This window comes from Sitophilus oryzae, unplaced genomic scaffold, assembly GCF_002938485.1.
Source record: "Sitophilus oryzae breed Bouriz unplaced genomic scaffold, Soryzae_2.0 scaffold_1274_pilon_pilon, whole genome shotgun sequence".
Taxonomy (NCBI): Eukaryota; Metazoa; Arthropoda; class Insecta; order Coleoptera; family Curculionidae; genus Sitophilus; species Sitophilus oryzae.
In genome coordinates, this window is record NW_022145920.1 from 2,386,902 (window position 1) to 2,409,521 (window position 22,620).

Sequence of the window (22,620 nt, forward strand, 5' to 3'; positions counted from 1 at the left end):
TGAAAAGGGTTTTCAATTCGTTTCTTTTTAATTATACATATCCCTATAAACTAAATAATTTTTAAGTTATTTAATATTTAGTTTTAAAGCTTATATTTGTTTGACTCCAGGTTGCCTACGACTTTAAACGTTAAACAATGCAAAACAGCAAAATAAATATGGACATGTTAAATTATGACACTTTGTTAAAAAAATATTGTTTGTCATTTTTAAGCCAACGCTGCGCCATTTGATATAAAGATTGAGTGTTTGATAAAAAATTCCATAAACTTTTTAGATTTAAGTTACATACGGAGCTGCAACAAGTCAGTTTTAAAATGACTTAATTCTTAAGTCAATTCTAAAATCAAAATGATTTAAGTCTCAAGTCAATTTCAATATAAAGTTCAAAACTTAAGTCATTTTCTTTCAAGTCAAGTCATTTTTGTAAAGAATTTTGGAAAATTTTTAAATCTTTTAGAAGATTTAAGTCTTTTGTAAAAGACTTAAGTCATTAAAAAAAATTAAATCTTTTCTAAAAAGACTTAAATCTTATAAAAAATTTAAATATTCTGAAATATTTAAGTCTTTTACAAAAAAGATTTAAATCTTTTTTAAAGACTTCAATCTTTTCCAAAAAGACTTAAATCTTTATCTAATGACATAAATCTTTTTTTTTACTTGGGAATAAAGACTTAACTCACAAGTCATTTTGAAAATGACTTATAATAAAAAATAGGAGTATCCATTTAAAATACGAAAGTTGTTGTCTACTTCCGGTATTTCCGAAGTGCCACCATATTGCAAATAGTTTTAATCGATAGACCTCGTTGAGAAACACTGATGTGCAAAAAATTTGGGATCTAGATATTGTAGTTCTCTAGAAACTACTAATGCAAGCTCAGTTCCTCAGAATCCTCTTGTAATAAGTTTAAGGTTGTGCCAGGTCTTATAGCAGTGTGCGAATTAATAAAAATATATTTAATATACATTGTAAGCTTTATTAAACAAATAGTAACAATTATAAATGAATAAAATATAAAACAATGACTAAATATAAGCCCGCTCATATGTAATTTTACTTAAAACAATTCTAATATTTACTGAAAAAGCAGCGACAAGGGTTCTAGGAATGCTTATTTACGTAAATTAACTGTAATATCTAAATATAATAAAAATATTTTCTATACACTTTTCATAAATGTTAACAATACAAACTTTGACAATACTCTAGATATATTCAAAATTACACTATACAAAATAATTCTATGCTGATTAAAATTGTATAATTAGTATTTTATTTTATAAAGTGCCTGATTTAGTATAGTTTATAAATACTATGTTATATATATATTTATAAATACTGATTTATAAGCATTACTGTTCCTTTTTGTTGGTATTCATGGCCTGATTGTAACTTGGTGGATTTTCCTAGAAGTAAAATATATTTTATTCATAAAATTTTATAAGAAAAATAATATAGCTTACATAATATGCTGGTGGTGGTACGTATGCCATTTGCGGTCTATTGGGATCATAATAAGCAGACTGTGCAGCTTCTGCTGCTTTAGCATCTAAAAATTGTTTTTATTATAATATTAATGTAACCACACAATATGTTTATATTATTAGAAGATAATAATTCTTATAACTTCTAGACAACTACACAACAAATTCTAGGTTATATTTTCAAAGGTAAGGTGTGAGTGTGGATATTAGACAATCTACTGTACAGGTTTGACTAATATCCACCAGTTTCATTAAAGAAGTTTATGCATTAAATGCAAGGTTTTTGATATTTAGCGTTTTCAAAAAATGATGCAGAAATTTTAAATTTGAATAAAGACTACTTTATTTATAATTTTTGTTGTATAGTATGCTGCTGTATAAGATTGCCTACCTTCTATATATTAATATTTATAATTAAATTCACTTTTATGATTAGTGCCATTAGATCTTAATAAAAGCCAAAATAGCAAGATGAGGAATTCTGATACCCTATCCTCGTGAATTTTGGCAGATAAAAGGTTTTAAATCAAAAAATGAAAGAACTGGAAAAAGTTCTTATTCACAAAATTATTTAATTTCCATAATAGGTCAATCAAATTAGAGGGTTCATTTGGAAAAAAGTGTTGGAAAGCTAATTATGGTCTTGATTTGTTCAGTTGCCACGAAAGATAAGTATCCTAGTTTAGCACGGTTGTTCGACCGCTGCTCGACTCAGGAAGAGCAAAAGATGGTAACATTTTTGGACTTTTTTCAGATTTTCGCTTATAGTTCCGAAACGTTGCGTTCTAGCCAATATTTCACTATTACAACAATTAAAGACCAATAAATTCTACGTATAATTCGTTTAATTTTGTCCAGTAGTATGGCAGAAATCCAAAGATGAAGAATGGTGATATTTACCTATTTTGCTGATAAACGCATTATAGTGACATTCAAACGTTCGTCACACGGAAACGACCATTCTTAATAATAAACCATACAGTCACATTTACAGAGCATCAAATTAGCATTTTACATCAAGTAATACATGCCGAGAAAATACAAATTTTCGTGTTCCGTCGTCCAACAATTATGCGTTCTATTTGGTTCAGTAGTATTGCTAAAATTGATGCTTAAAAATAGTTATTTTTACCAGTTTTGCAACTTCAAAAGGGTTAAAAAGTTATCCAACAACCTCTAATTAGCAAGCTCCATAAAAAGCTATATGATGAAGGATTTATTGTTAAAGACAGAAGAAGATGCCAATAGACTCATTGTTACAATTGCAATTCACTATATTCAAAATAATTTGTACTCTCCCAGATACTTCAAATATTTGGAAAGTTTAAAATCAAACATTCTATTCCTGCATGCTTTGTGGATGTGATACTACGTCATCATTGTATCAGCAGGAGGAAATGAAGTTTGTCAAACCTTTTGACAGGAACATAGGTGACAGATGCTGCGCTTATCTTCAAAAATAATGCTTGTGCTGATGAGATAGATGCTGTTGGGATAAAATTCCTTGTAGCCATTTATGGCTAGCCGTGCACACCATGAAGGAAGTAGCACCCCAGAAGTACTCAACAGCGTGTCCTGTAAGTGCTCTACGGGATGCCGAGATCGCTGAAGTTGTCAGAAAGCAGAAATAAAATGTTCGGCGATCTGCTTTGAATGTCATTGAAAGGACATTCATGCTCAAATGCGCCCGATGATGATGACATCTCGCCTTTAGTCGTTAACGAAGATGACGTTGTTCAATTAATATCTTGATCTCAGTCAGGTCTCTATTACAATTGCTTCATATACTCATAACTCAGTAAGGCCCAATTCAGTTTTTACGTTACAGAATATGGAGATGATATCATGATCTCGGCCAAAATGTCAAACAATAACAAGTCAGTTTTGAAAGATTGTGAGCCAAATGTGAGCGACTATGGGCCCTCGACTTCAAAGCGTATTTGTAAGAATATGCCATGATTCCTTGAAAAAATGGCATTGGAAGAGTAATCTAAAAAATAAAAAAGTAGTTTTTGATAAAACAACGCTGCATAGAATGCAAACCCAAACTAGCTTGTAAGTTGCTTTTTACTCGTAAAAGAAATTTGACACAACACTTCGTTAGGCAAATTTGTTTTACAAGTAAAAATTTACTGACAAGCTAGTTTCCGTCTGGATTAGACGCAGTGGTATTTTACAAAAAAACTTTTGACGAAATATTAACCCCCCATGAAGTGAAGATATAGACATTATGGTGATTGTTGTTTAAGAAGAATACTTCACATATATTATATAATATTAGCAAAATTAGTATATAATATTTTAATGTTAATTAAATGTACATGTATATTAGTTTAATTCAGAATACCACTTCTTAAGTAATTTCATGGAGAGTTGGACGGAACGCGAAAATTTTAATTTGCTCAGCACTCAGCATGTATGTATTATTTGATGTAAAATGCTAATTTGATGCTCTACAACTTTCATTGTATGGTTTATGATTTAGAATGATAATTTCTGTGTGACGAACGTTTGATTGTCACTTAATGCGTTTATCAGCAAAATTGGTAAATATCACCATTTTTCATCTTTCGATTTCTGCCATACTACTGTACAGAATTGAACAAATTGATACTCGTTATACGCAGAATTTAATGGTATTTAATTTTTGTAATAGTGAAATATTGGCTAGAATGCCAGGTTTTGGAATAGGCGAAAATCCGAAAAAAGTTCAAGAATTTTACCATCTTTTGGTTCTCCTGAGTCGAGCGGCGGCCGAGCAACCGTGCAAAACTAGGATACTTCTGTTTTATGTCAACTAAACAAATCAAACCCATAATTAGCTTTCCAACACACTTTTCCAAGTAACCCCTTTAATCTGGAGGCACGTCAGTGCCCCCGTCAAGTCGAGCATAGCCCTACCGTCCTTTTCTCGAAGGTATTAGCGGCACTTTTGACCACCCTGTAAGTTCGTTGTGGATAAAGCAACAATATTAATTTTCACTACACTTGAAGATATACTATAGCTGGCTAGGTTACCAAAATATCTAGTAATTATACCTCATACTTTATGAGTTATCGCTTGTCAAATTTCTTTAGTTTCGACATTGACCACTGCCAGATCATTAAAATTCTAAGGTACTTCTAGATGTGTCACAAATTCCAAATTTAGAATTTTACGTAGCTTTAAGCTTATAACCAAAGAAAAAAATAAAAAATCTCGAAATATCCTTATAGATTAAAAGTTAGTTGTCTAGCCGCTACCGGTAACTGGCTTTCCAGTAGAGAAAAGATAGAAAACTAGAATTAATAGGAGCGGTCTCTTCTGATTTTATTTCAATATACCAACAATAATTCAAGGATTATGATTTTTTCTATACCGAATTCAAATTCGAAATGCACCAGTATACACAAATGCACAGTGCGTGATCAGCACGTGCTAGGCGAGAGCCAGCGGCGAAATCTACCCTGATTGGCCGGCCAGCCATGAAATAGTTGAGGTAGGCGGTTGAGATATTTTACAGGGTCGGCTTGCATAGCTCGTATAAGGAATACTCTTTGATAGTCCACCGCGTGCCGAATATTGAGATTATATTGCTTGTCCGAATTTATTATTTTAGCCGGACTATTTATTTTTTTATTATATTATTATTTAAAATCGTTTTTTGTTGCCTTTCGCGGTCTGTTATTTATTTGTTCTTGTTTATTATTATATTTTTTCTATTATTTCAATATTTGTTGATCACTTCGTACAAGTTACAATTAGAGAAAATAATATTTATGTTTAAATAAAATATTTCAAAACAAAAACTCAAAAGTTAGATATTTTATATTATTTATTTATTTATTATTATATTTATATTTTTGTAAATGTTAATAAAATTATAAATTTTATAAATCTAATGTTAATAAAATGTTTGAAAATAATTAAAAAAGTGTTTATTTGAAAAGTTTTAATATATCCGGCTTTTTAAAAAAAATGTCGTTAGACTTTAAACCGGATAATACAGCAAGTTAAAAGTGTTTTTTTTTAGTAAACTAAAATGTATTAAATTATGTTATAATTTAACTGGTCTTTTAAATGTAAAAAATGTTTACATCATTGCATTTTTTGCAAATAGTATTATAGAAACAAATACCTATTTAAACCGATATTCAGATATTGCTGTCAATAATGGAAATAAAAAAATCAGTAGTACCAAATAAAAAGATAATTATTTTAAAGAACAAATTAATCCCTTTTAAAAACACTAAATTTGTTAAAATCGGTCGTGCCAAAGAGTAATGTAATATTTTAATATGCCCGCCCCCTACCCCTACCCATCACTTTATTTCACTAGTTTTATGTAGTTTGATAACAATTAAATAATATAAATTTCCATCATAAATCATAAACAATAAAAAAAATCATAAAAATATACATAATAATTTTATAATTTGAAATACCCGACCTTAGTGCGGCCCTGGTGATATTACTACAGCGTTCCTGTTCACGTGCTTGCCTCATGTCTCTGTTTACGTTTGGTGCAGCTCGGGGTTGAATATACTTTAGTCAGACTTTAACTTGTAATGAAGTCCCTATTTATTTTTTTAGTTTAATATGTTAAATGCTAGGCTTGAACATATTTCGACCAAGGCTTGATAGCGCGGTGGCAAAGTATTCTGCTAGTTCGGAAGGCCGAACTCGGGAAGCCCCGAAGGTTTTTTCGGGCACCCCATCATCACACAAGAAGTTTCCGGTGAAACTCACCAATAGAAAAATAGTACTCATCACTAATCCTGATAACTAACCTGCTGGATTAGTAAATCCTGTAGATCCACTTGGACCTCCTGGAACAAAGCCAGCTAACCCTTGAGGTGGGAAATTCCCACCTGGAGCATATCCTGGTGCTGGACCATAACCACCTTGTGGAGGACCATATCCATTAGGTTGTCCTCCTGGGTAAATACCTGGATAAGGAGGTGGAGCGTCAGTCATAAAAACTCCATCAGTAGGTGGTTGTTGAGGAAATACGTTTGTTGGGGGTACCCAACCATAGTAACCTAAAAAATATTATGTACTTTTTCTAAACAATTGGGCACATATGTATATCTACCTTGAGGTGGAGGGGCATAAGCAGGCGGAGGAGCTGCATACCACTGTGGTTGTGGCGGTTCACATGGTGGAGGTGCATTCATAGCGCCTCTGGTTGCTGAAACAAAATATTTTTCTTGAACGTCTAGTCTATTATTTAATAAACAATATCACAAAAAAATATCACATGTAGGTAGAAGTAATAGCAGATCCATAGACCCCAATAGTGTAGTGGGATCCATAGGTCCAATAGAGGAAAGAGGGATATTTACAATGGAGTACAGAAGCAAATCGCGAGGGGACCTCTGAATCGACAAGTGGCAGGAAAGATGGGTGAGAGGTGAGACGAATAAAATGAAGATGGCAATAAAACTTGATTCCTGATATTAGGCAACGGATATCCAGGCCATGCGGGGAGACTGATTACTTTGTCACTCAAGCTCTATCGGGACATGGTTGCTTTATAAAGTATCTAATCGGGAATGCGAATCAGATAGCTGTAACTACTGTGGAAATATTGATGATGCAGAACATAACTGTTTAGATGCACTAGACGGGAGAACATTCGTAATGAATATAAAACACATACCGGCTCAGTTTTCAATGCGGAAAATATGATGAAATATCTCACTGGGACAGAAGAAATGTGGAAACTAACTGCAGGAATCATAAGACAGATATTAGATTAAAATAACAGTAACCGTACAGCTATCATGGCGAACTAATGTGAAAGCGGTTTCCACCATGATCAGTGTTAGGGTAGTGTGGGTTTTTAGCTGGTATCCAGCACTACCCGACACTAACGACGATAAGTTACTGTTATTAGTGCTTATGCAAGACATTCTTTCCCACAAAAAAAATCACATGTACAGTTCGTCTGTTGGATCTGTGTCTATGATAGGAATGCGGACAAAAAACATTTAAATAAACAGCAATATATTTTATACGTCGACTTGACGAGTACGTCACCGCAAATCGCTCCGCCCACTCATTTTATTGGCTACTTGCAAATTTGTCGAATTTTTATTGATGGGACGCGTCGTCTAATTTTTTACGAAAAACATCGAGAGAATATCGTTTCCCCTCTCACGGATACCCCGTAGCCAGAGAACGGACAGACCTACTGTATAGTAACCTCAACCCTATCTCCGCTCTTATAGATAGGTATTACAAACGACTTCTTCCAAACATCCAGATAGGATCCAGCTACAACTGACTTTTTAAAAATAATACTTAAAATAAAGGCCAAAATAAATGAACATTTTTTCAGAACCAAAACTTCCAAAACATATTGTTATGCACAATACTCGAATTCGGGTAATTGCCGAAAAAAATGAACAGAACTAGGTTTGAGCAAAAAATATTTCCCAAACCCGAAATTGTACATTTAAACGGGTATTGCGCATTACAAAATAGCAAAAACTAGTATTGTGCATTTTAAATTGTCCAAAACTAATTTAGTGCATTTCAAAATGACCAATACTAGTTTTGCCCGTTTTCTTTAAATAAGACGGCAAAAAGTAGGGTTAGCAGTTTGTTTAGGTTTTAAAGGATTCTTATTTTGATTTTGTTGTTGGTGGAAATACGCAATACTTGGTAAAATAAAATATAAAAATGCAAGAAAAAATGAAAGCCGAGTTCGAAATTCAAGTAAGTCGATTGATGATGGCTAAAACACAGAAACATAACCTTATGTCGAAAAACCAATACCTAACGATATTGACTGAAGTTAGGGAGGCAAATTTTCTTATTATTTATTTTTCTGATTTAAAACCTTTGTGTGCGAAACAATATAGAAGGATAAAGCGTTTTGATATAATAACTGTGGGTGGTGTGGAAAAATTGATCAAGAAGCGCCAAGGAGATTCCGATGTCATACATATATAGCTACAGGCCATAAACGACATAAAGGTTTGTTTTTTTTTTTGTTTATATTTTATCTATTAGGTATCTAACCACCGTTATTTTAATTTTAATATTTTATAAGTTGAATGATAAGTACTAAGTACACTAGACTAATAAATTTACAGGAGCGTATGGTCCTGTGGATAGAGTATTTGCCTCTCAACCAGGAAGTTCGGGGTTCAAATCTCGATAGCGACAAAAACTTTTTTAAGTATTTTATTGTCAGTTTAATCATATTTGAATCAAACACATTCATAAACAATCCATTCTTTGTGTTAGGGCGTTATTGATCAAATAGGACAAGCAAAACTAGTATGGAACATTTTGAAATGCACCAAACTAGTTTTGCGCAATTCAAAATGCACAATACTGGTTTTGACTATTTTGTAATGGACAATACCCGTTTAAATGTACAATTTCGGGTTTGGGAAATATTTTTTGGTCAAAACTAGTTCTGTGCATTTTTTTCGGGCATTACCCGAATTCGAGTATGGTGCGTAACATATACATCATTTTCACTAATATCACAAGTATTTATGGCAATAGATCTAGGAACATTAAAGTCATAAATATCACATTTTTTGTCACAATAAACAGATGAGAAAAAGTCTTCAAAATAATTGACGTCAGAAGTTTCATTTTTGTAAGACATAGTCTTAGGAATATTATATGAGTTATACTTTTCCCTGACATTTCCAAAAATCTCTGCTATTCTGATTAATAGAGCTTTCAACTTGCATTATATGATCACAGTAAGAAACTTCAGAAAGACTGTTACATTCACGACGTAAGTCGGAGAAATGTTCATAATCATCATTATTAGTCTGCCTAAACCAATTATGTGCAATTTTTTTCTTTAGAATGCACTCTTTTAAAGCATCACTATACCATGATGGAAAAACTGGCTTGTTTAATAACCTTCTTGGAACATACAACTCAAAGCTTTTATAAACAATGTCATAAAACACTTTTATATCTATACTAGCGTGTACCCGCGACTTCGTTCGCGTCGAATTAATCATTTGTAATGGTGATGATAAAGCAAAGCAAAGCAAGAATTTTCATTAACATACAAACTGGATAAAATTTTCTCACATTTATGTCAGCATGAGAAAAAACAATATAGGTCTGTTCTCAGAAGAATCCCTGACTAGACAGCACGTTTCTCATTGGTTAAAATGCGTAGAAACCTGACTGTTAGTCTGGTTTCTACACATTTCAACCAATAAGAAACGCGCTGACTAGTCAGGGATTCTTCTGAGAACAGGGCCTATGACGATATTATTGAGTTTTATGTACGGTGATATTATTATATAACTTGGTAATATTTGAGGCGTAGTTTCATTTCGTTGGAATTTGACTTTCGAAAAATCCGTTTGCCAAAAATAAGCTTTTTAGGTCAAGCAGTTTGAGTAGAATCGTGGTTAATCAATTACCCAACTTTTTGAAACATCCTGTATGATTTTTTTAAAAATTTCAAAATATGTAGAAAAACAAAATAAATTATGCATGTCCAAGCGTTTTCCCGAAAAACTAACCGTTTTTTAAATAACAAATATTGTAATATTTGAGGGGCGTTTTCACCCTCTTGGAATTTGAGATCAAACCTCTACACCCCACAGTCAATCCGTTTGCCAAAAATCAGCTTTAAACGTCAAGCAGTTTAAGCAGAATCGTGATTACTCAATGGTCATATTTTATGAAACACCCTGTATAAATTTATAAAAAATCTAAAAATATGTAAAACAAAATACACGTTTAAGAGTTTTTCTGAAAAACTCACCGGTTTTTAAATAAAAAATATTTTAATATTTGAGGGATAGTTTCACCCCCTTAGAATTTGAGTTTCGAAAAATCCCTTCTTATCGAACCTCTACACCCTGAAGCAGGGTTGGTTTTTGATTTAAATCAGATTTTTTTATTTAAATCAGATTTTTTTGGTTTTAATAGAAAACATTATTTAAATCGGATTTCCAAATAATTAGGACTTAATTCGAATTAAAGTCCTATCCTAAATGGCTAAATCTTCATAACTCTGCCCAATATTGACAACAATAACAATTCTACGTCGCGTGTCATTTTCCCTCATCGGTCATCAATATATTCCGCAAAAAAAGTCGCTCGCATCAGATCAAAAGGAGTAAAAATGTACTTTTGTGTCTCCCTGTTTACGCTGGTCCGTCAAACGTACAACCTCGTCAAAAAAGTATAATTTTTAATTTTTACTCCTTACACAATACACTATTGTTCGGAAATAGTCTTAAGTCGAGAATCAAATTAGTATTATCTGTTTTGTCAAAGTGTAAAATAAAGAAATATAAAACAGCATAATTTCAAAATAAATCTCTGCCCTTTAGAAGTTAAAAGTCTTAATAATAATAATAAGAAGAAGAAAATTTATTGTAATTTGTGTACATATATTAGATACAAACAAAAGAATTATAAAACACAATAAACAAAAATATAAACAAAAGAAAAATATACAAATTACAAAAAGACTGGAAATACAGCATAACTGATCAAGTTCCAGCTTTGTTTAATGCATTAACATGTAAATAGCAATAATATAAAAAAAAGAAAATATAAAAAAGAAATACAGGGTTTGCTTAACAAATTAAAAATTAAAAAAGGAAAAAGAAGAAACTTAAAAATAGAAACTATATGTAAAATTGTTTAGGAAAACACTAAAAGGAAAGAAACGCTGCTCAAGTATAATTTAACATTGTTCTAGAAGGTGTCGCTTTAAATGCGATTTAAAACTATGAACTGGCAGGTCTCTAAAACATTTATCGATGCCATTATACAGTTTATAGATATTGTACGTAAAGGATCTTTGGAATAATGCTGTTTTATGATAAGGTGGGGAGATGAGCCCTTTATGTCGCAAATTCAAATTATGAACATCTGTTCGAAACTGAACCTTTTCGTATAAATAAGGTGGACACTTGTAATTAATTATAGAATGATATAAAGTTAGCGAGTGATATTTTCGTCTAGTTTCCATATTCAACCAGCGAGCCTCATGAAGTTTGTATGATATGCGATCGAATTTACGAATTCCGTATATAAATCGTAGACATTGCTTCTGTACACGCTGAATCTTAGCAGCATCAGCAGCATCCAGACAAGGCCCGTAAAGAACATCGCAGTAGTTAAAATGACTGAGGACTAACGCATCGGTGAGTTTCCTCTTAAGTGACTTATCCAGTATATGACGATGAGGATAAAGCATTTTCAAATTCAAGTAAGCCTTCTGAAGAACCCTTGTCATGTACTTCTTAAATCTCAACTCGACATGAAACTCCACTCCCAAATTTCTAGCAGTGCGTACAGATGTAATTTCGACGCCATTAATTTTAATTTTCAATGAGCTCTCAACTGCCTCGCGGTTGGTCCCAAAGACCATGACGAAAGATTTACTGGGATTTATAACTAAATCATGTTTATAGGATATCTCAACTAAACTGGAAATTTCTTCATTAATTATTTCATTAGCCCTGTCAACATCTTAATGGATTCACACGAAATTACTTCAAAAATCGGTCCAACATTTTAATTGATGAATAGATATGTAGTAGGTATATGTGTTATACAAATCATTTTTATACTCTATATTTATATATATAGTTTTATAACATTTACAATTTTTTTTTTCGATTTATTAAACGTATTTAAACGTTACAATAGCAAGTGTAACATTTTATTTAACTAATAGATATAGGGTATATATGTTATAGAAATATTTTTTATAGTTTTCTAGGACACATTTTTATAACTTTTACAGTTATTAAAAAAAAATTTAAAGTTTTAAAAAAGTTGATCTTTTGATTCAAATCACCTGATTAAAATTAAAAAAATCACTTGATTTAAATCATGCCAACCCTGCCCTAAAGTCAATCTGTTTTCCAAAAATCAGCTTTTTACGTCAAATGCTTTAAGCAGGATCGTGATTAATCAATGACTGACAGATTTTTTGAAACACCCTGTATACATTTTTAAAAAATCTTAAAATATGTAAAAAAACGAAATAAAATATACGTGTTTAAGCGTTTTTTCGGAAACTTGGCTGTTTTTTAAATAAAAAATATTGTAATATTTGAAGGGTGGTTTCACCCTTTTGGAACTGGAATTTCGAAAAATCCCTTCTTATCGAACCTCTACACCCTAGAATCAACCTGTATGCCAAAATTGAGCTTCTTACCTTGAGTGGTTTGAGCAGGATCTTGATTAATCAGTGAGTCAGTCACTTAAGGATTTTATATATTAGTATAGATTAATATTATCAGAATTTAAAATCTGACGCCAATCAAACGATCCAAGAAAGTTAATTATCGATATAGTTTCTGAAATCATAAAACTCCTGGAAATAATTTAAAGTGTCAGATGACTGACTACTGACTACTTATATACACTCCAAAGGACAAAGCTGGGTGGTAGCTGTCAAGAGATATCAGAGAGGTTCAGAGAATGATCAAGAGGTTCAGAGACTGATGAAACATTCAAAGAGTCAATATCTATTGCTATCAATACAAGGTACCCCCAACTGCATTTGGAATATTATTCTTCTGGCTTAAATTCAAGCATGCAAAAAAATCTAAAACAACAGGAACGCTACACTTCTACCTATAGGTATGCATTTTCGGTCGAAAAAAGCCATTGGAATTAAAAATGAATAATTAAAATAAAATGTACTTGATAAAATAAGTACAAATACAGTAATGTATATTAATGAGAAAACGGCCAAAATCACACACCGAATATTCACAAAACACAAAGAAATATAAATATTGACATATTTAAAAGCAAATGAATATTTGTTAACTTTTTAATGACTAGCAGCGCCTCTAGTGTTTGTTCGCAGAGTATAGCTTCCAGTCATCAGTCACTGCCATTACAGAAAATGTTCTAAAGGGTGAGGTTTTATGATTTATAAATGTCACCCCAGAATACAGAATAAATTACCCTGCCTGCATTTTATGATGTGACCTAATTGTTTTTCTAGTTGTCAATCCTAAATTTACAAGAATATCACTCCAATGGTTTTAAACGAATCTGAGCATACCAATAATTAATATAAACAAGTTTTATATAGAAAAATTTATATAGTAAAAACTTACCATAATGTGCAGCACGTAATAGTGCTTGGCCAAAATCTATTGCCCCACCATGTTTAAAAGTAATTTTAAATTTGGCTTCTCCTACCCAATTGCCATTTGGTTGTGCTCTTACTTTCCCTTTTACATAATTTGCCCCAAAAACTGGTTGTTCAACCTCTACCTGTCAAAATATATGCATTATTCTCAATATCTCAGTCAAAGATAATTACTCACTTCTCCGAGAGTCACAAAAGGCATGCTAAAACTTTGCATCTCGTCAGAACTTGAATTATTATTAAATATAACCCGGTGAGTAGTGAGAAAAATTCGTCCATGTTTCTTGCCTCTGAATGCACTGACCTCTTGACCTGACCATTCGATGTTTACGTTGTCAGAAAATAATAGGATTCTAGGAAAGATAAAAAAATAATTATTCTACGATGATTAAGTTCGTATGTTATCCGTGATGATTAATGACAAACTGGGTAAATATTGCGAAATAGGTAATTAAAATCTAAAACATCAATGCAGGTACTTACTGTTCACCTGAATGTATTAAAACGCCACCGTTTATATGAGCCGTATTTAACGACATTTTAATATTGAAGATATCTACCTCTGTTTAATTTTATTTTCAGAATGAAATGAAAATCAGTAAATTTTAGATTTTAGTAAATTAAATCAGCAAGATTTGTCACTCTCTCAATTTAAATCACAAAATTTAAATTGTCAATGTCAACTAATGTCAAGATTGTAGGAATTGTCATTTGTCATGATTTGAAATCATATATGTATATTTTGCATATATTTTCAAATGGTCCCTATATCATATATATACATATTTTTGTCGTATATGATCCGGCCACAGCATGTAGGTGTATTGAAAGAGATAAAATGACGACCTAAAACTAAACTAGAACCAGCTAAAACTACATCCCGTGAGAACTGCGGTTTATATAATATAAATTCGTAGATAACCATTTTAAGCCAAGTTACGGGCATGTTACGGGGCTTAATCTAAGGGCTTGTGGCCGTTGCGGGTAGCAAATTAGGCACACTAAATAATTAAGTCATTTAATTAACTCGATCAATTGTTACAAACTAAATAACTATTACAAAACATAAGAATTCGGTTTCTTGGCGCGAAACGTGAATGTTGAAGGTCAAAATGTCTATCCACAGAATAATCCTTCTTCTTCCCCGATTGACAGATATCAGCTGGGTGGCGATTCAAGGTTGCTACTCTCCTCCCGTGGAGCCAACCAATCTGTGGCGGGCACTTGCTACCTTCGGAAGTCTGCCACAGGCTTAATAACCACGGCGTAACCTTGCAAACCAAACCAAACCAAACCAAACCAAACCTTGGCGTAACCGTTTTTATGTCAGCTCAGTTGTCATATGTCATATCCAAATGTGATCCAAAATCCAAATCTTGTCAACAATCTGCAACAATAGAATTTATTCCGTTGTGTTCCTGTATTTATGAAAATCATTTTGTGGGATATTTGGCGTGATAATATATATTTTCTTCGCAAGACGCCCAATTAGACATTTGGTAAGTTTATTGTTTATCAATTCTTCGGAGAATTTTTCTGATGTTTTTAATAGTTTGGTCAAGAAGTTGCATTTTTCTAAGAAGTTGCTATGGCCGAGGAACAGCCCGAGCAGACCCACCTTGTGGAAGTATCTCCACAAGAACTTGAAAAAATGGAAGAAGCCAAGCTAAAAGCTAAATATCCAGCCGTTCCAGGTGGTCCAGGAAGGTTAGGAGGTCACTCTGCTTTCTTACAGAAAAGATTGGCTAAAGGTATGTCTTAGATAGTATTTAGTAACAAAGAAATAATATTTTCTGTTTTAGGTCAAAAGTTTTTTGATTCGGGTGATTACCAAATGGCTAAACAAAAGATGGGTGGAATTAATAAAGCTCCATTAAAAGTGCCTGGTTCAGTACCATTCCCAACAGGTGAAGCTATACCAACACCAGAAACCGTTCCAGCAAGGAAAACTTCTCTTGTGCAACCATCCAAACTTACTACAAGTGTAAATAATTCAGCAGCAGTAAATAGCTCAAACCATAGTTAAAAGATTAAACTTGACTGAAACAAAAACAATTGTGATTGTAAAAATGAGGGTGTATTTGAGCTATTATGTCAAATCAGAATATTTACCTTGTTTTTATCATTGTCTTAATACTTGAATTTATAGGCTCTATTCTATAAACCTGATATACTTGATAAAATGTATATCATACACATTTGGTTTCGATATGTACTGCTTTGAATTATATGAAAGTACTAAATTACACTGATTAGACAAAGTAAAATTAGTTACAATAAGTCAACATTTTAAGTTTAGTTATTTTTAAATTAAAAAAAAATTAAATTAGTTATTTTTAAATTAATCTCAGTATTTATGTCCCTAGTTTAGGAAATACTGTAAATAAAAAAATTGTAGATTCATTATAATTATTGGTAATAAAAAAACAAATTACAGTTTGAGAATACTTTTATTATCACTTACAAGACACTATAGATCTATATATACATAAAAATAAACTTAATACCTATATAGTGCATCTACTTTTTAATAAAGGGTAAGGGTTATACCGTATGATCGAGAAAAAACGGAGTCAGCGATGGCTATGGAATGAAGATCGCTGTCATTTTATATGTAAATTTATATGGGAAATGTCATTGATGTTCATTTCCCAGCCAACTGGACTCCGTTTTTTTTTCGATCATACGGTAGTTCTCACATTACTTTTCCTTGTTTTCACATTGTGTATGGTAAACTAGCTCAAATAAAAATATCTGCAATTGATACAAATATACACCGCGTTATTTCTGTATTATTTATTTTATTTTAAATTTTCAATTACCCCTCTTTTAGTAAATACATTTTAGAAGATTTTTAAGAAACAAAAATTTAAATGCTTCTAATTAAAACGATACTTCTGAATAATACATTTCATATCATTCTGTTTTGTTTCGCACTAACTTAATGTTTTATAAAAAAATACCAATTTTCATTGCTTTGACGGTTCGTTATTGAACATATTAAAAAAGGAAAGGCTTTGTGATTAGAACTATTATAAGTTGGTACTCAGAGTGAATAGATTTTTTTAAAACATGCCGAAACTTCTGTAAAAATATTGAATCATGTAAGTATATTACTATATTTATGATTAAATTTGAAAATTAAAATACTTATAAACTATTTGTTAAAAATTTGCGCTGTTCATGATATTGATGATTTCTCGTTGTCTGTCCCAGTATCAGAGTTTTCAACTAATGCAGTAGTCAATGGCAATTCAGCTTGGATTTCACAGAAATTATTTTCATTTTCCTATAAAATTGAAATAGTAAATTGACGAATTTGCATAATGTCAAATAAGAGTTTTTCAAGCGAGTAACCATAAATTACAATTTAACGTTGACATTTACACGTGCGACTGCGACTCTTCGAAGTAATAGTTTCCGGATCATTATTGCATTTGGATTCGTGACGTATTGAAATATATTTAGCGCTTTCTCATACCTATTCATGCAATTCGTATTCAAAAAGACAAAAACGAAAAAAAAAAGAGTGAAACCAAAGCAATCATAACACGCTTACGGCGTGACAGCGTGTTTAGATTGCTAGAGCTACATTATGACAACTTCAACCTTATTTCAGAAGAAAATCATATAAAACTATTATATTGGTTTGACATAGGGATGACGTCACGGATTCAAATGCAAAAATGATCAGGAAACTATTACTGCGACGAGTCTCTCGAGTATTTATCAACGAAATTCAAGCGATTTTGGTTATATGCCATTATCAACCTTTAAAAATGTACACCATTTGTCATCTGCAAAACGGTCATAGAGAAATGACCGTAATTTTGCAAATATAAGTACCTTTTATAATATAAAACGGCATTTACTAATCTTAACCTACTCATAAAAAAAATAAAAACACTAAATCACCACAATACACCAAAACACTTTTACTTTTACACTGGACGCGCGTTTCGCTAACCATGTTAGCATCATCAGCAGATGATTATAAACTGTTTTTTTAAATTTTAAACTTCAGTTTATAATCATCTGCTGATGATGCTAACATGGTTAGCGAAACGCGCGTCCAGTGTAAAAGTAAAAGTGTTTTGGTGTATTGTGGTGATTTAGTGTTTTTATTTTGCTGTTTAACACCAAAGGTTCCAACCCTCAACTGTAATCTACTCATAAAGCTGTGTTATAAGCAGGGGCAGTGCCGCACTTAGGCCTAGGCCAACTAGGCCCGGGCCTGGGGCGGCAGATTTTTAGGGGCGGCAAATTTTGAGTATACCAAAATATTTATCTTTTTTTTTAACTATTATTTGTTCATAAAATATTTCGAATAGCCGATTACATATTTATTTACTTAACTATTATTATTGTTTAAATATATAATTCGCTTGGGTTATTTTTTACTGCATTATGCCATGCATCCAGTTAATAAATACATAAATACCTCGAATATAAAATCCCCTTTTACTTTGAAATCGCCGCAAAAAAAGAAGGGCATAAGAAGGGCCATAGAACTGTTAGGTGAGAAAGAATATGAGACAGATAAAAAGAGAAAAGTGAAACGGAAACGATGAAACCAGTGATAATGAAACTCTATTTAACGCTAGGGACGATTTTAGGATAAATGTATTTAATGTTATTATTGATAAATTAATCCTTGAAATTTCCTACAGGAAAAGTGCCTACAATGACTTTTCAACCAAATTTGGTTTCTTTAGTGGTTTATCTACTTTAAGTACTGACGATCTTCTAGTTTGCCCAACATATATACAACAACAATATTAACTAGATTTAAAGAACATTTGGCTCAGATAAGATATGGTAGACCGGATAAATCTTGCGTTGCCGAACATATTGTTGATAAAGAACTTTGTATAGATCTTAATAACTTGAAATTAATTAAACAAGTCTCAAATTACAGGCAATTAGATGCATAGGAAAGCATCAGAATTAATAAATGTAAAGATAGTATGAACAGAGACAACGGTCCAATTCCTTCAAGTTCTTTGTTCCTACTACTCTAGTGGCGGAAATCTAACTGTTACGCTCGGTGGGTTCTGACTCGGTTGGCTAGATCTTGCCACGCCCACTCTGTGCCCACTGAGCGAGTATATAAACGCTCCAATTGTAGATTGTATTTTAGTTTATAATCATCTGCTGATGATGCTAACATGGTTAGCGAAACGCGCGTCCAGTGTAAAAGTAAAAGTGTTTTGGTGTATTGTGGTGATTTAGTGTTTTATTTTGCTGTGTAACACCAAAAGTTCCAACCTTCAACTGTAATCTATCTGTTATATGAAGAAGCGAAGTTGCCACTGTTGCCATTTATCAAATATCTTTATATCAAATACGTTTAAATAAAATATACGCAGGGTACCGCTTAATAGTTTTCTTGCAGTTTTACGTATATAAATAAATTATATAATTCTTGCCGTGAACTGCTATGAAAAAATTTTAAGTCCACGTTGTACCAGATCTCCACTATGTACCGGCGATTTAATATCTAACTGCTAGGTTCCGACAGTACCCATTGAAATTCTCCGCGATGCGTTTGTCATTTTAAGAAATCGACCAGAGCTCACTTGATGAAGGGTAAAGGCCCAGAAACCGGTCGTGAGAGGTTGGTTGATTTTCCCGAAATGACAAACACAACGTGGACTTAAACGAAATGACAAACACAACGTGGAGTGCTTTTCATAGCAGTTCACGTACAGGGTGTCCCAGAAATGAGTGCAAATATTTTAAGGGGTAGTAGATCTGGTCAAAATAAACATATTTTCTCTTTACCATTTTTAAAATTAATTGAAAATAACCGAGTTATTTAACTTTGAAAATTTAAAAAAATAATAGCAACATTTTGAGAACGGCCGGCAGATATTGCCAACTACATCCAATTACCCGGATCAAGCCCGGATTTCAGTTAATTCGACGCCCTGTGTTGCCATATGGACAAGAAAGTATATGTTTAAAAGTAAGTCATAAAATCACAACACCTGAGGAGTTTGCAGAGATGCATTACATTTTTAAGATTGTGATATTATTACATAAAATAAATTAAAAGTTAAATGTTTAAAAGTTAAAAAAGTTAAATTAAAAAACATACCCAACATTAAAAAAGATACTTATGACAAATTGATGTAACTGCGACAGTTCCCTTTTTCGATACACACTTAACTAAAATACACTTCATTGTGCTGCTTTACTTGTACATGCTATTATAAAAACTGCTAAAATAACAGTTCCTATTTTTAACTTAACAAATTATTTTCATATAGGCTTCATCACAATTTGAACCACTGATTTACAAAACACCTTGAAAAGCACACGTTACACATTACTTTGAATACCTTTCTGAATGAATAAATGTTGAGAATTATTGTCTCTTACCGCCACTTTACGAACTACTTTCAATCTAAGAAAATACATGTTTCACTCAACAATTTTAAATACGTATTTTGTTTTTTCGTTATTTTTTCGATGTACTTCGACAATTCCGTCGACAGCTCAACCGTCGGCCAAGACAGCCGCGCATCACTGGTTGGTAACTGGCGTAACTGCTCACTGTCCTTTGTCGCGCCGGCGCGGCGTGTCGAGCTTGCGTCATGCGAGGTTGCCGTAGTTTCAACAATTTCAAATTCAAGACACTCGAAGCAATCAAATTCTTATTAAATTTTAAAAATAAAACAGAAAAACATGAAAGGAAACAAACAAAACACAAATGAATTGATTAATGATAAGGTCACAAAAAAGAAATTTCTAAAATGTTTATCGTAATTCAGAATTCAATATATCGAAAACAGCCCGACGAATAATCAATTCATTTTTGTTTTGTTTGTTTCCTTTCATGTTTCTCTGTTTTATTGTTAAAATTTAATACGAATTTGATTGCTTCGAATGTCTTGAATTTGAAATTGTTGTAATTGCGACAACGTTGCTTAACATCGTCGTCTGACGCAAGCCCGCCACGACGGCGCGGCTCAAAGGACCAGTTCACACGTGGCACTCTTGGACGACGCGCGACGCGACTGAAATACATCGGCTGTCGAAATACATCGAAAAAATAGCCAAGAAAAATTTTAAATTTTCAACATTTTTTTTTCGCAAAAAAACCCTCATAGGCGTGTTTCTGGGGTTGAACTATACTACCAGTTAAAATATTTGCACTTATTTCTGGGACACCCTGTATAATTTATTTATATATGTAAAACTGCAAAAAAACTATTTCCACGTTGTTAATTAAATTGTTTTGATACAATTTCCCCTTCTACTCGTAGATTGCACCTCTAAAGAAAACCAACTGCAAAATAAATCATTAATACCATAAAATAAGCTCAGTATACATCCGAGACAAAAAATCCATAAAATTTCAAACTGTCAAGGATAGGGACCTATGATCTCGATTCTACCCACCATGCATGAATTCATGGATAGTATTATACTCTTTCCTTAATATTTTTATTTAAAGTTATAACGCAATAATTTCAAGTCAGTGTATACTGCCGAGGAAACAATGCGTAGGTAATGCAAATCGCAAAAGACGTAGACACGGCAAAACTTAGCGTTATGACTTATAATAACGGTTACGTCTAAAATATAATAGATATATTTTAATAAATCATAAATTAAGGAAAAGGGGATTTCGTATATACTTTCTAATTTTTTTTTGTATTTTATTCATGTTAGTACACAAATTCAAAACTAAAAACGTTATATTAATCACCAGTTCAAGAAGCAAAAGGAGTCTTCGAAGCGCGATCAGTTTAGGATTTAGCACTATTATATGTCAAATAAGAATGCTAAGAGATAACCATTTGACCAAAATTATAACCGATATATTTATCAATTCGATCCTTTGATTACCTTAAAAAAAACTTACCAGGGTTTGTTGTTGGCCATCAAAATCATCCTCCCCAACCATTTTCATTCTTGTTTCAATCTTTTGAATTTCGCCATTTTCTTCTATAAAATACTCTTCAACTATACCTTCCATTTCTTCGTCTTCATCTTGAGACTCGTTTTCAGGATCTATGCTCTAATGGTTCATATAAAAGACACAAAATTAAAAATGATGGGATATACCGTCGGCATGGTAAAAAAATTGCGTCAAGTTACCTCGGGAATGTCTCTCGTGAAATTGATTACATATACTATATAATGTAATCAACAGTAATGATTATTACTGTTGGTTACATTAACTATGTCACGTAAACAGCATACGATATCGTAAATCCGTCTATACATATATTTAGTAAATAGCCATCCGTGATTCCAAATTTTAACTGCCTTAACTCCACTAATTTTAACTGCCTAAACAGCAGACGATATCGCGAAATTTGTTGATTGGTTGCTCGTAATCAGCATTCAAGATCGCAAAATTCGCAAGTGCGAGATGTCTACCAAAGAATATAGTACTAAATAATATTTTGCAAAAAAAAGTTAATTTGCGCCCAAACCACGAGTATATAAGTTAATAGATAAAGAAATTATAACACGTTTCGTTAAAAAGGAAGAAATTCAGGTAAGTTACAGAAATTAACAAGAGTAATTAATTACTCACAACAAATTAACTTAAAAAAAAAAAACAGATTATAAATCGAAACCAAAAAATGGTTGAAATGAATAAAGTTACATAATGTTTTAAATTTCGAGGACATTTTACCCAATGCTTAGAGAATGACCAACTTTACTTCGAAAATTTAAAATAAAAACTACACTTTGTGTTTTGTAGGTAAAATTTGACTTTTTCTAGTACAATAAGATCAAGAAGATTGTAACTTAATTCCTTCTTGAATATTTTTTATAGTTAAGGACAGATCTTTTTTTTTAAGAAAACATAAGTATTAGTATTAGAAATTTATTACTATTTTGTATTATTGTTTGTTTTAAGTAATTTGCATACGAATGTAAGTTGGATGTAAGTTAAGCAACAATATGCGTGGTTGTTATTGGAAGGGGTGGCCGCTTAAAAAAACCTTTTTTTATTTTTAGCTCGTTAAATTTGTGTTGACAAACAAAATTTGCGATC

General features: G+C 32.2%; 3 protein-coding genes across 3 annotated transcripts in view; 1 reads left to right on the plus strand and 2 right to left on the minus strand.

Annotated features, from left to right (window-relative positions):
- Window positions 1–959: 959 nt before the first annotated feature.
- Window positions 960–14,294, minus strand: LOC115874345 (WW domain-binding protein 2). Its single transcript, XM_030889466.1, has 7 exons — window positions 14,082–14,294; window positions 13,777–13,951; window positions 13,564–13,723; window positions 6,564–6,659; window positions 6,259–6,510; window positions 1,468–1,553; window positions 960–1,410 (listed from the first exon to the last, which is right to left on the minus strand). The coding sequence occupies exons 1-7, from the start codon at window positions 14,135–14,137 to the stop codon at window positions 1,357–1,359; spliced, it is 879 nt and encodes a 292-aa protein (XP_030745326.1). The 5' UTR covers window positions 14,138–14,294; the 3' UTR covers window positions 960–1,356.
- A 624-nt stretch (window positions 14,295–14,918) lies between these two features.
- LOC115874348 (cAMP-regulated phosphoprotein 19) lies at window positions 14,919–15,927 on the plus strand. The gene is made up of 3 exons (XM_030889468.1): window positions 14,919–15,097; window positions 15,151–15,349; window positions 15,401–15,927. Exons 2-3 carry the CDS (start codon window positions 15,187–15,189, stop codon window positions 15,622–15,624), a joined length of 387 nt encoding a protein of 128 aa, XP_030745328.1. The 5' UTR covers window positions 14,919–15,097; window positions 15,151–15,186; the 3' UTR covers window positions 15,625–15,927.
- A 771-nt stretch (window positions 15,928–16,698) lies between these two features.
- The window catches only part of LOC115874347, a 29,548-nt gene continuing 23,626 nt past the window's right edge, over window positions 16,699–22,620 (minus strand). The window contains exons 14-15 of the mRNA XM_030889467.1: window positions 21,472–21,627; window positions 16,699–16,887 (exon numbers count right to left, since the gene is read on the minus strand). Of these exons, the coding sequence (XP_030745327.1) occupies window positions 16,780–16,887; window positions 21,472–21,627 (264 nt within the window). The 3' untranslated portion in view covers window positions 16,699–16,779. The remainder of the gene's footprint in view (window positions 16,888–21,471; window positions 21,628–22,620) is intronic.

Bases quoted from the DNA above. Each gene is read 5' to 3' on its own strand.
- LOC115874345 (XM_030889466.1), bottom strand. From the start codon at position 14,137: ATGTCGTTAAATACGGCTCATATAAACGGTGGCGTTTTAATACATTCA. The intron at 13,952-14,081 runs GTAAGTACCTGC...TATCTTTCCTAG, and splicing joins TTAATACATTCAGGTGAACA to AATCCTATTATTTTCTGACA. The intron at 1,554-6,258 runs GTTAGTTATCAG...AACAATTTTTAG, and splicing joins AGGATTTACTAATCCAGCAG to ATGCTAAAGCAGCAGAAGCT.
- LOC115874348 (XM_030889468.1), top strand. From the start codon at position 15,187: ATGGCCGAGGAACAGCCCGAGCAGACCCACCTTGTGGAAGTATCTCCA. The intron at 15,350-15,400 runs GTATGTCTTAGA...TTTCTGTTTTAG, and splicing joins ACAGAAAAGATTGGCTAAAG to GTCAAAAGTTTTTTGATTCG.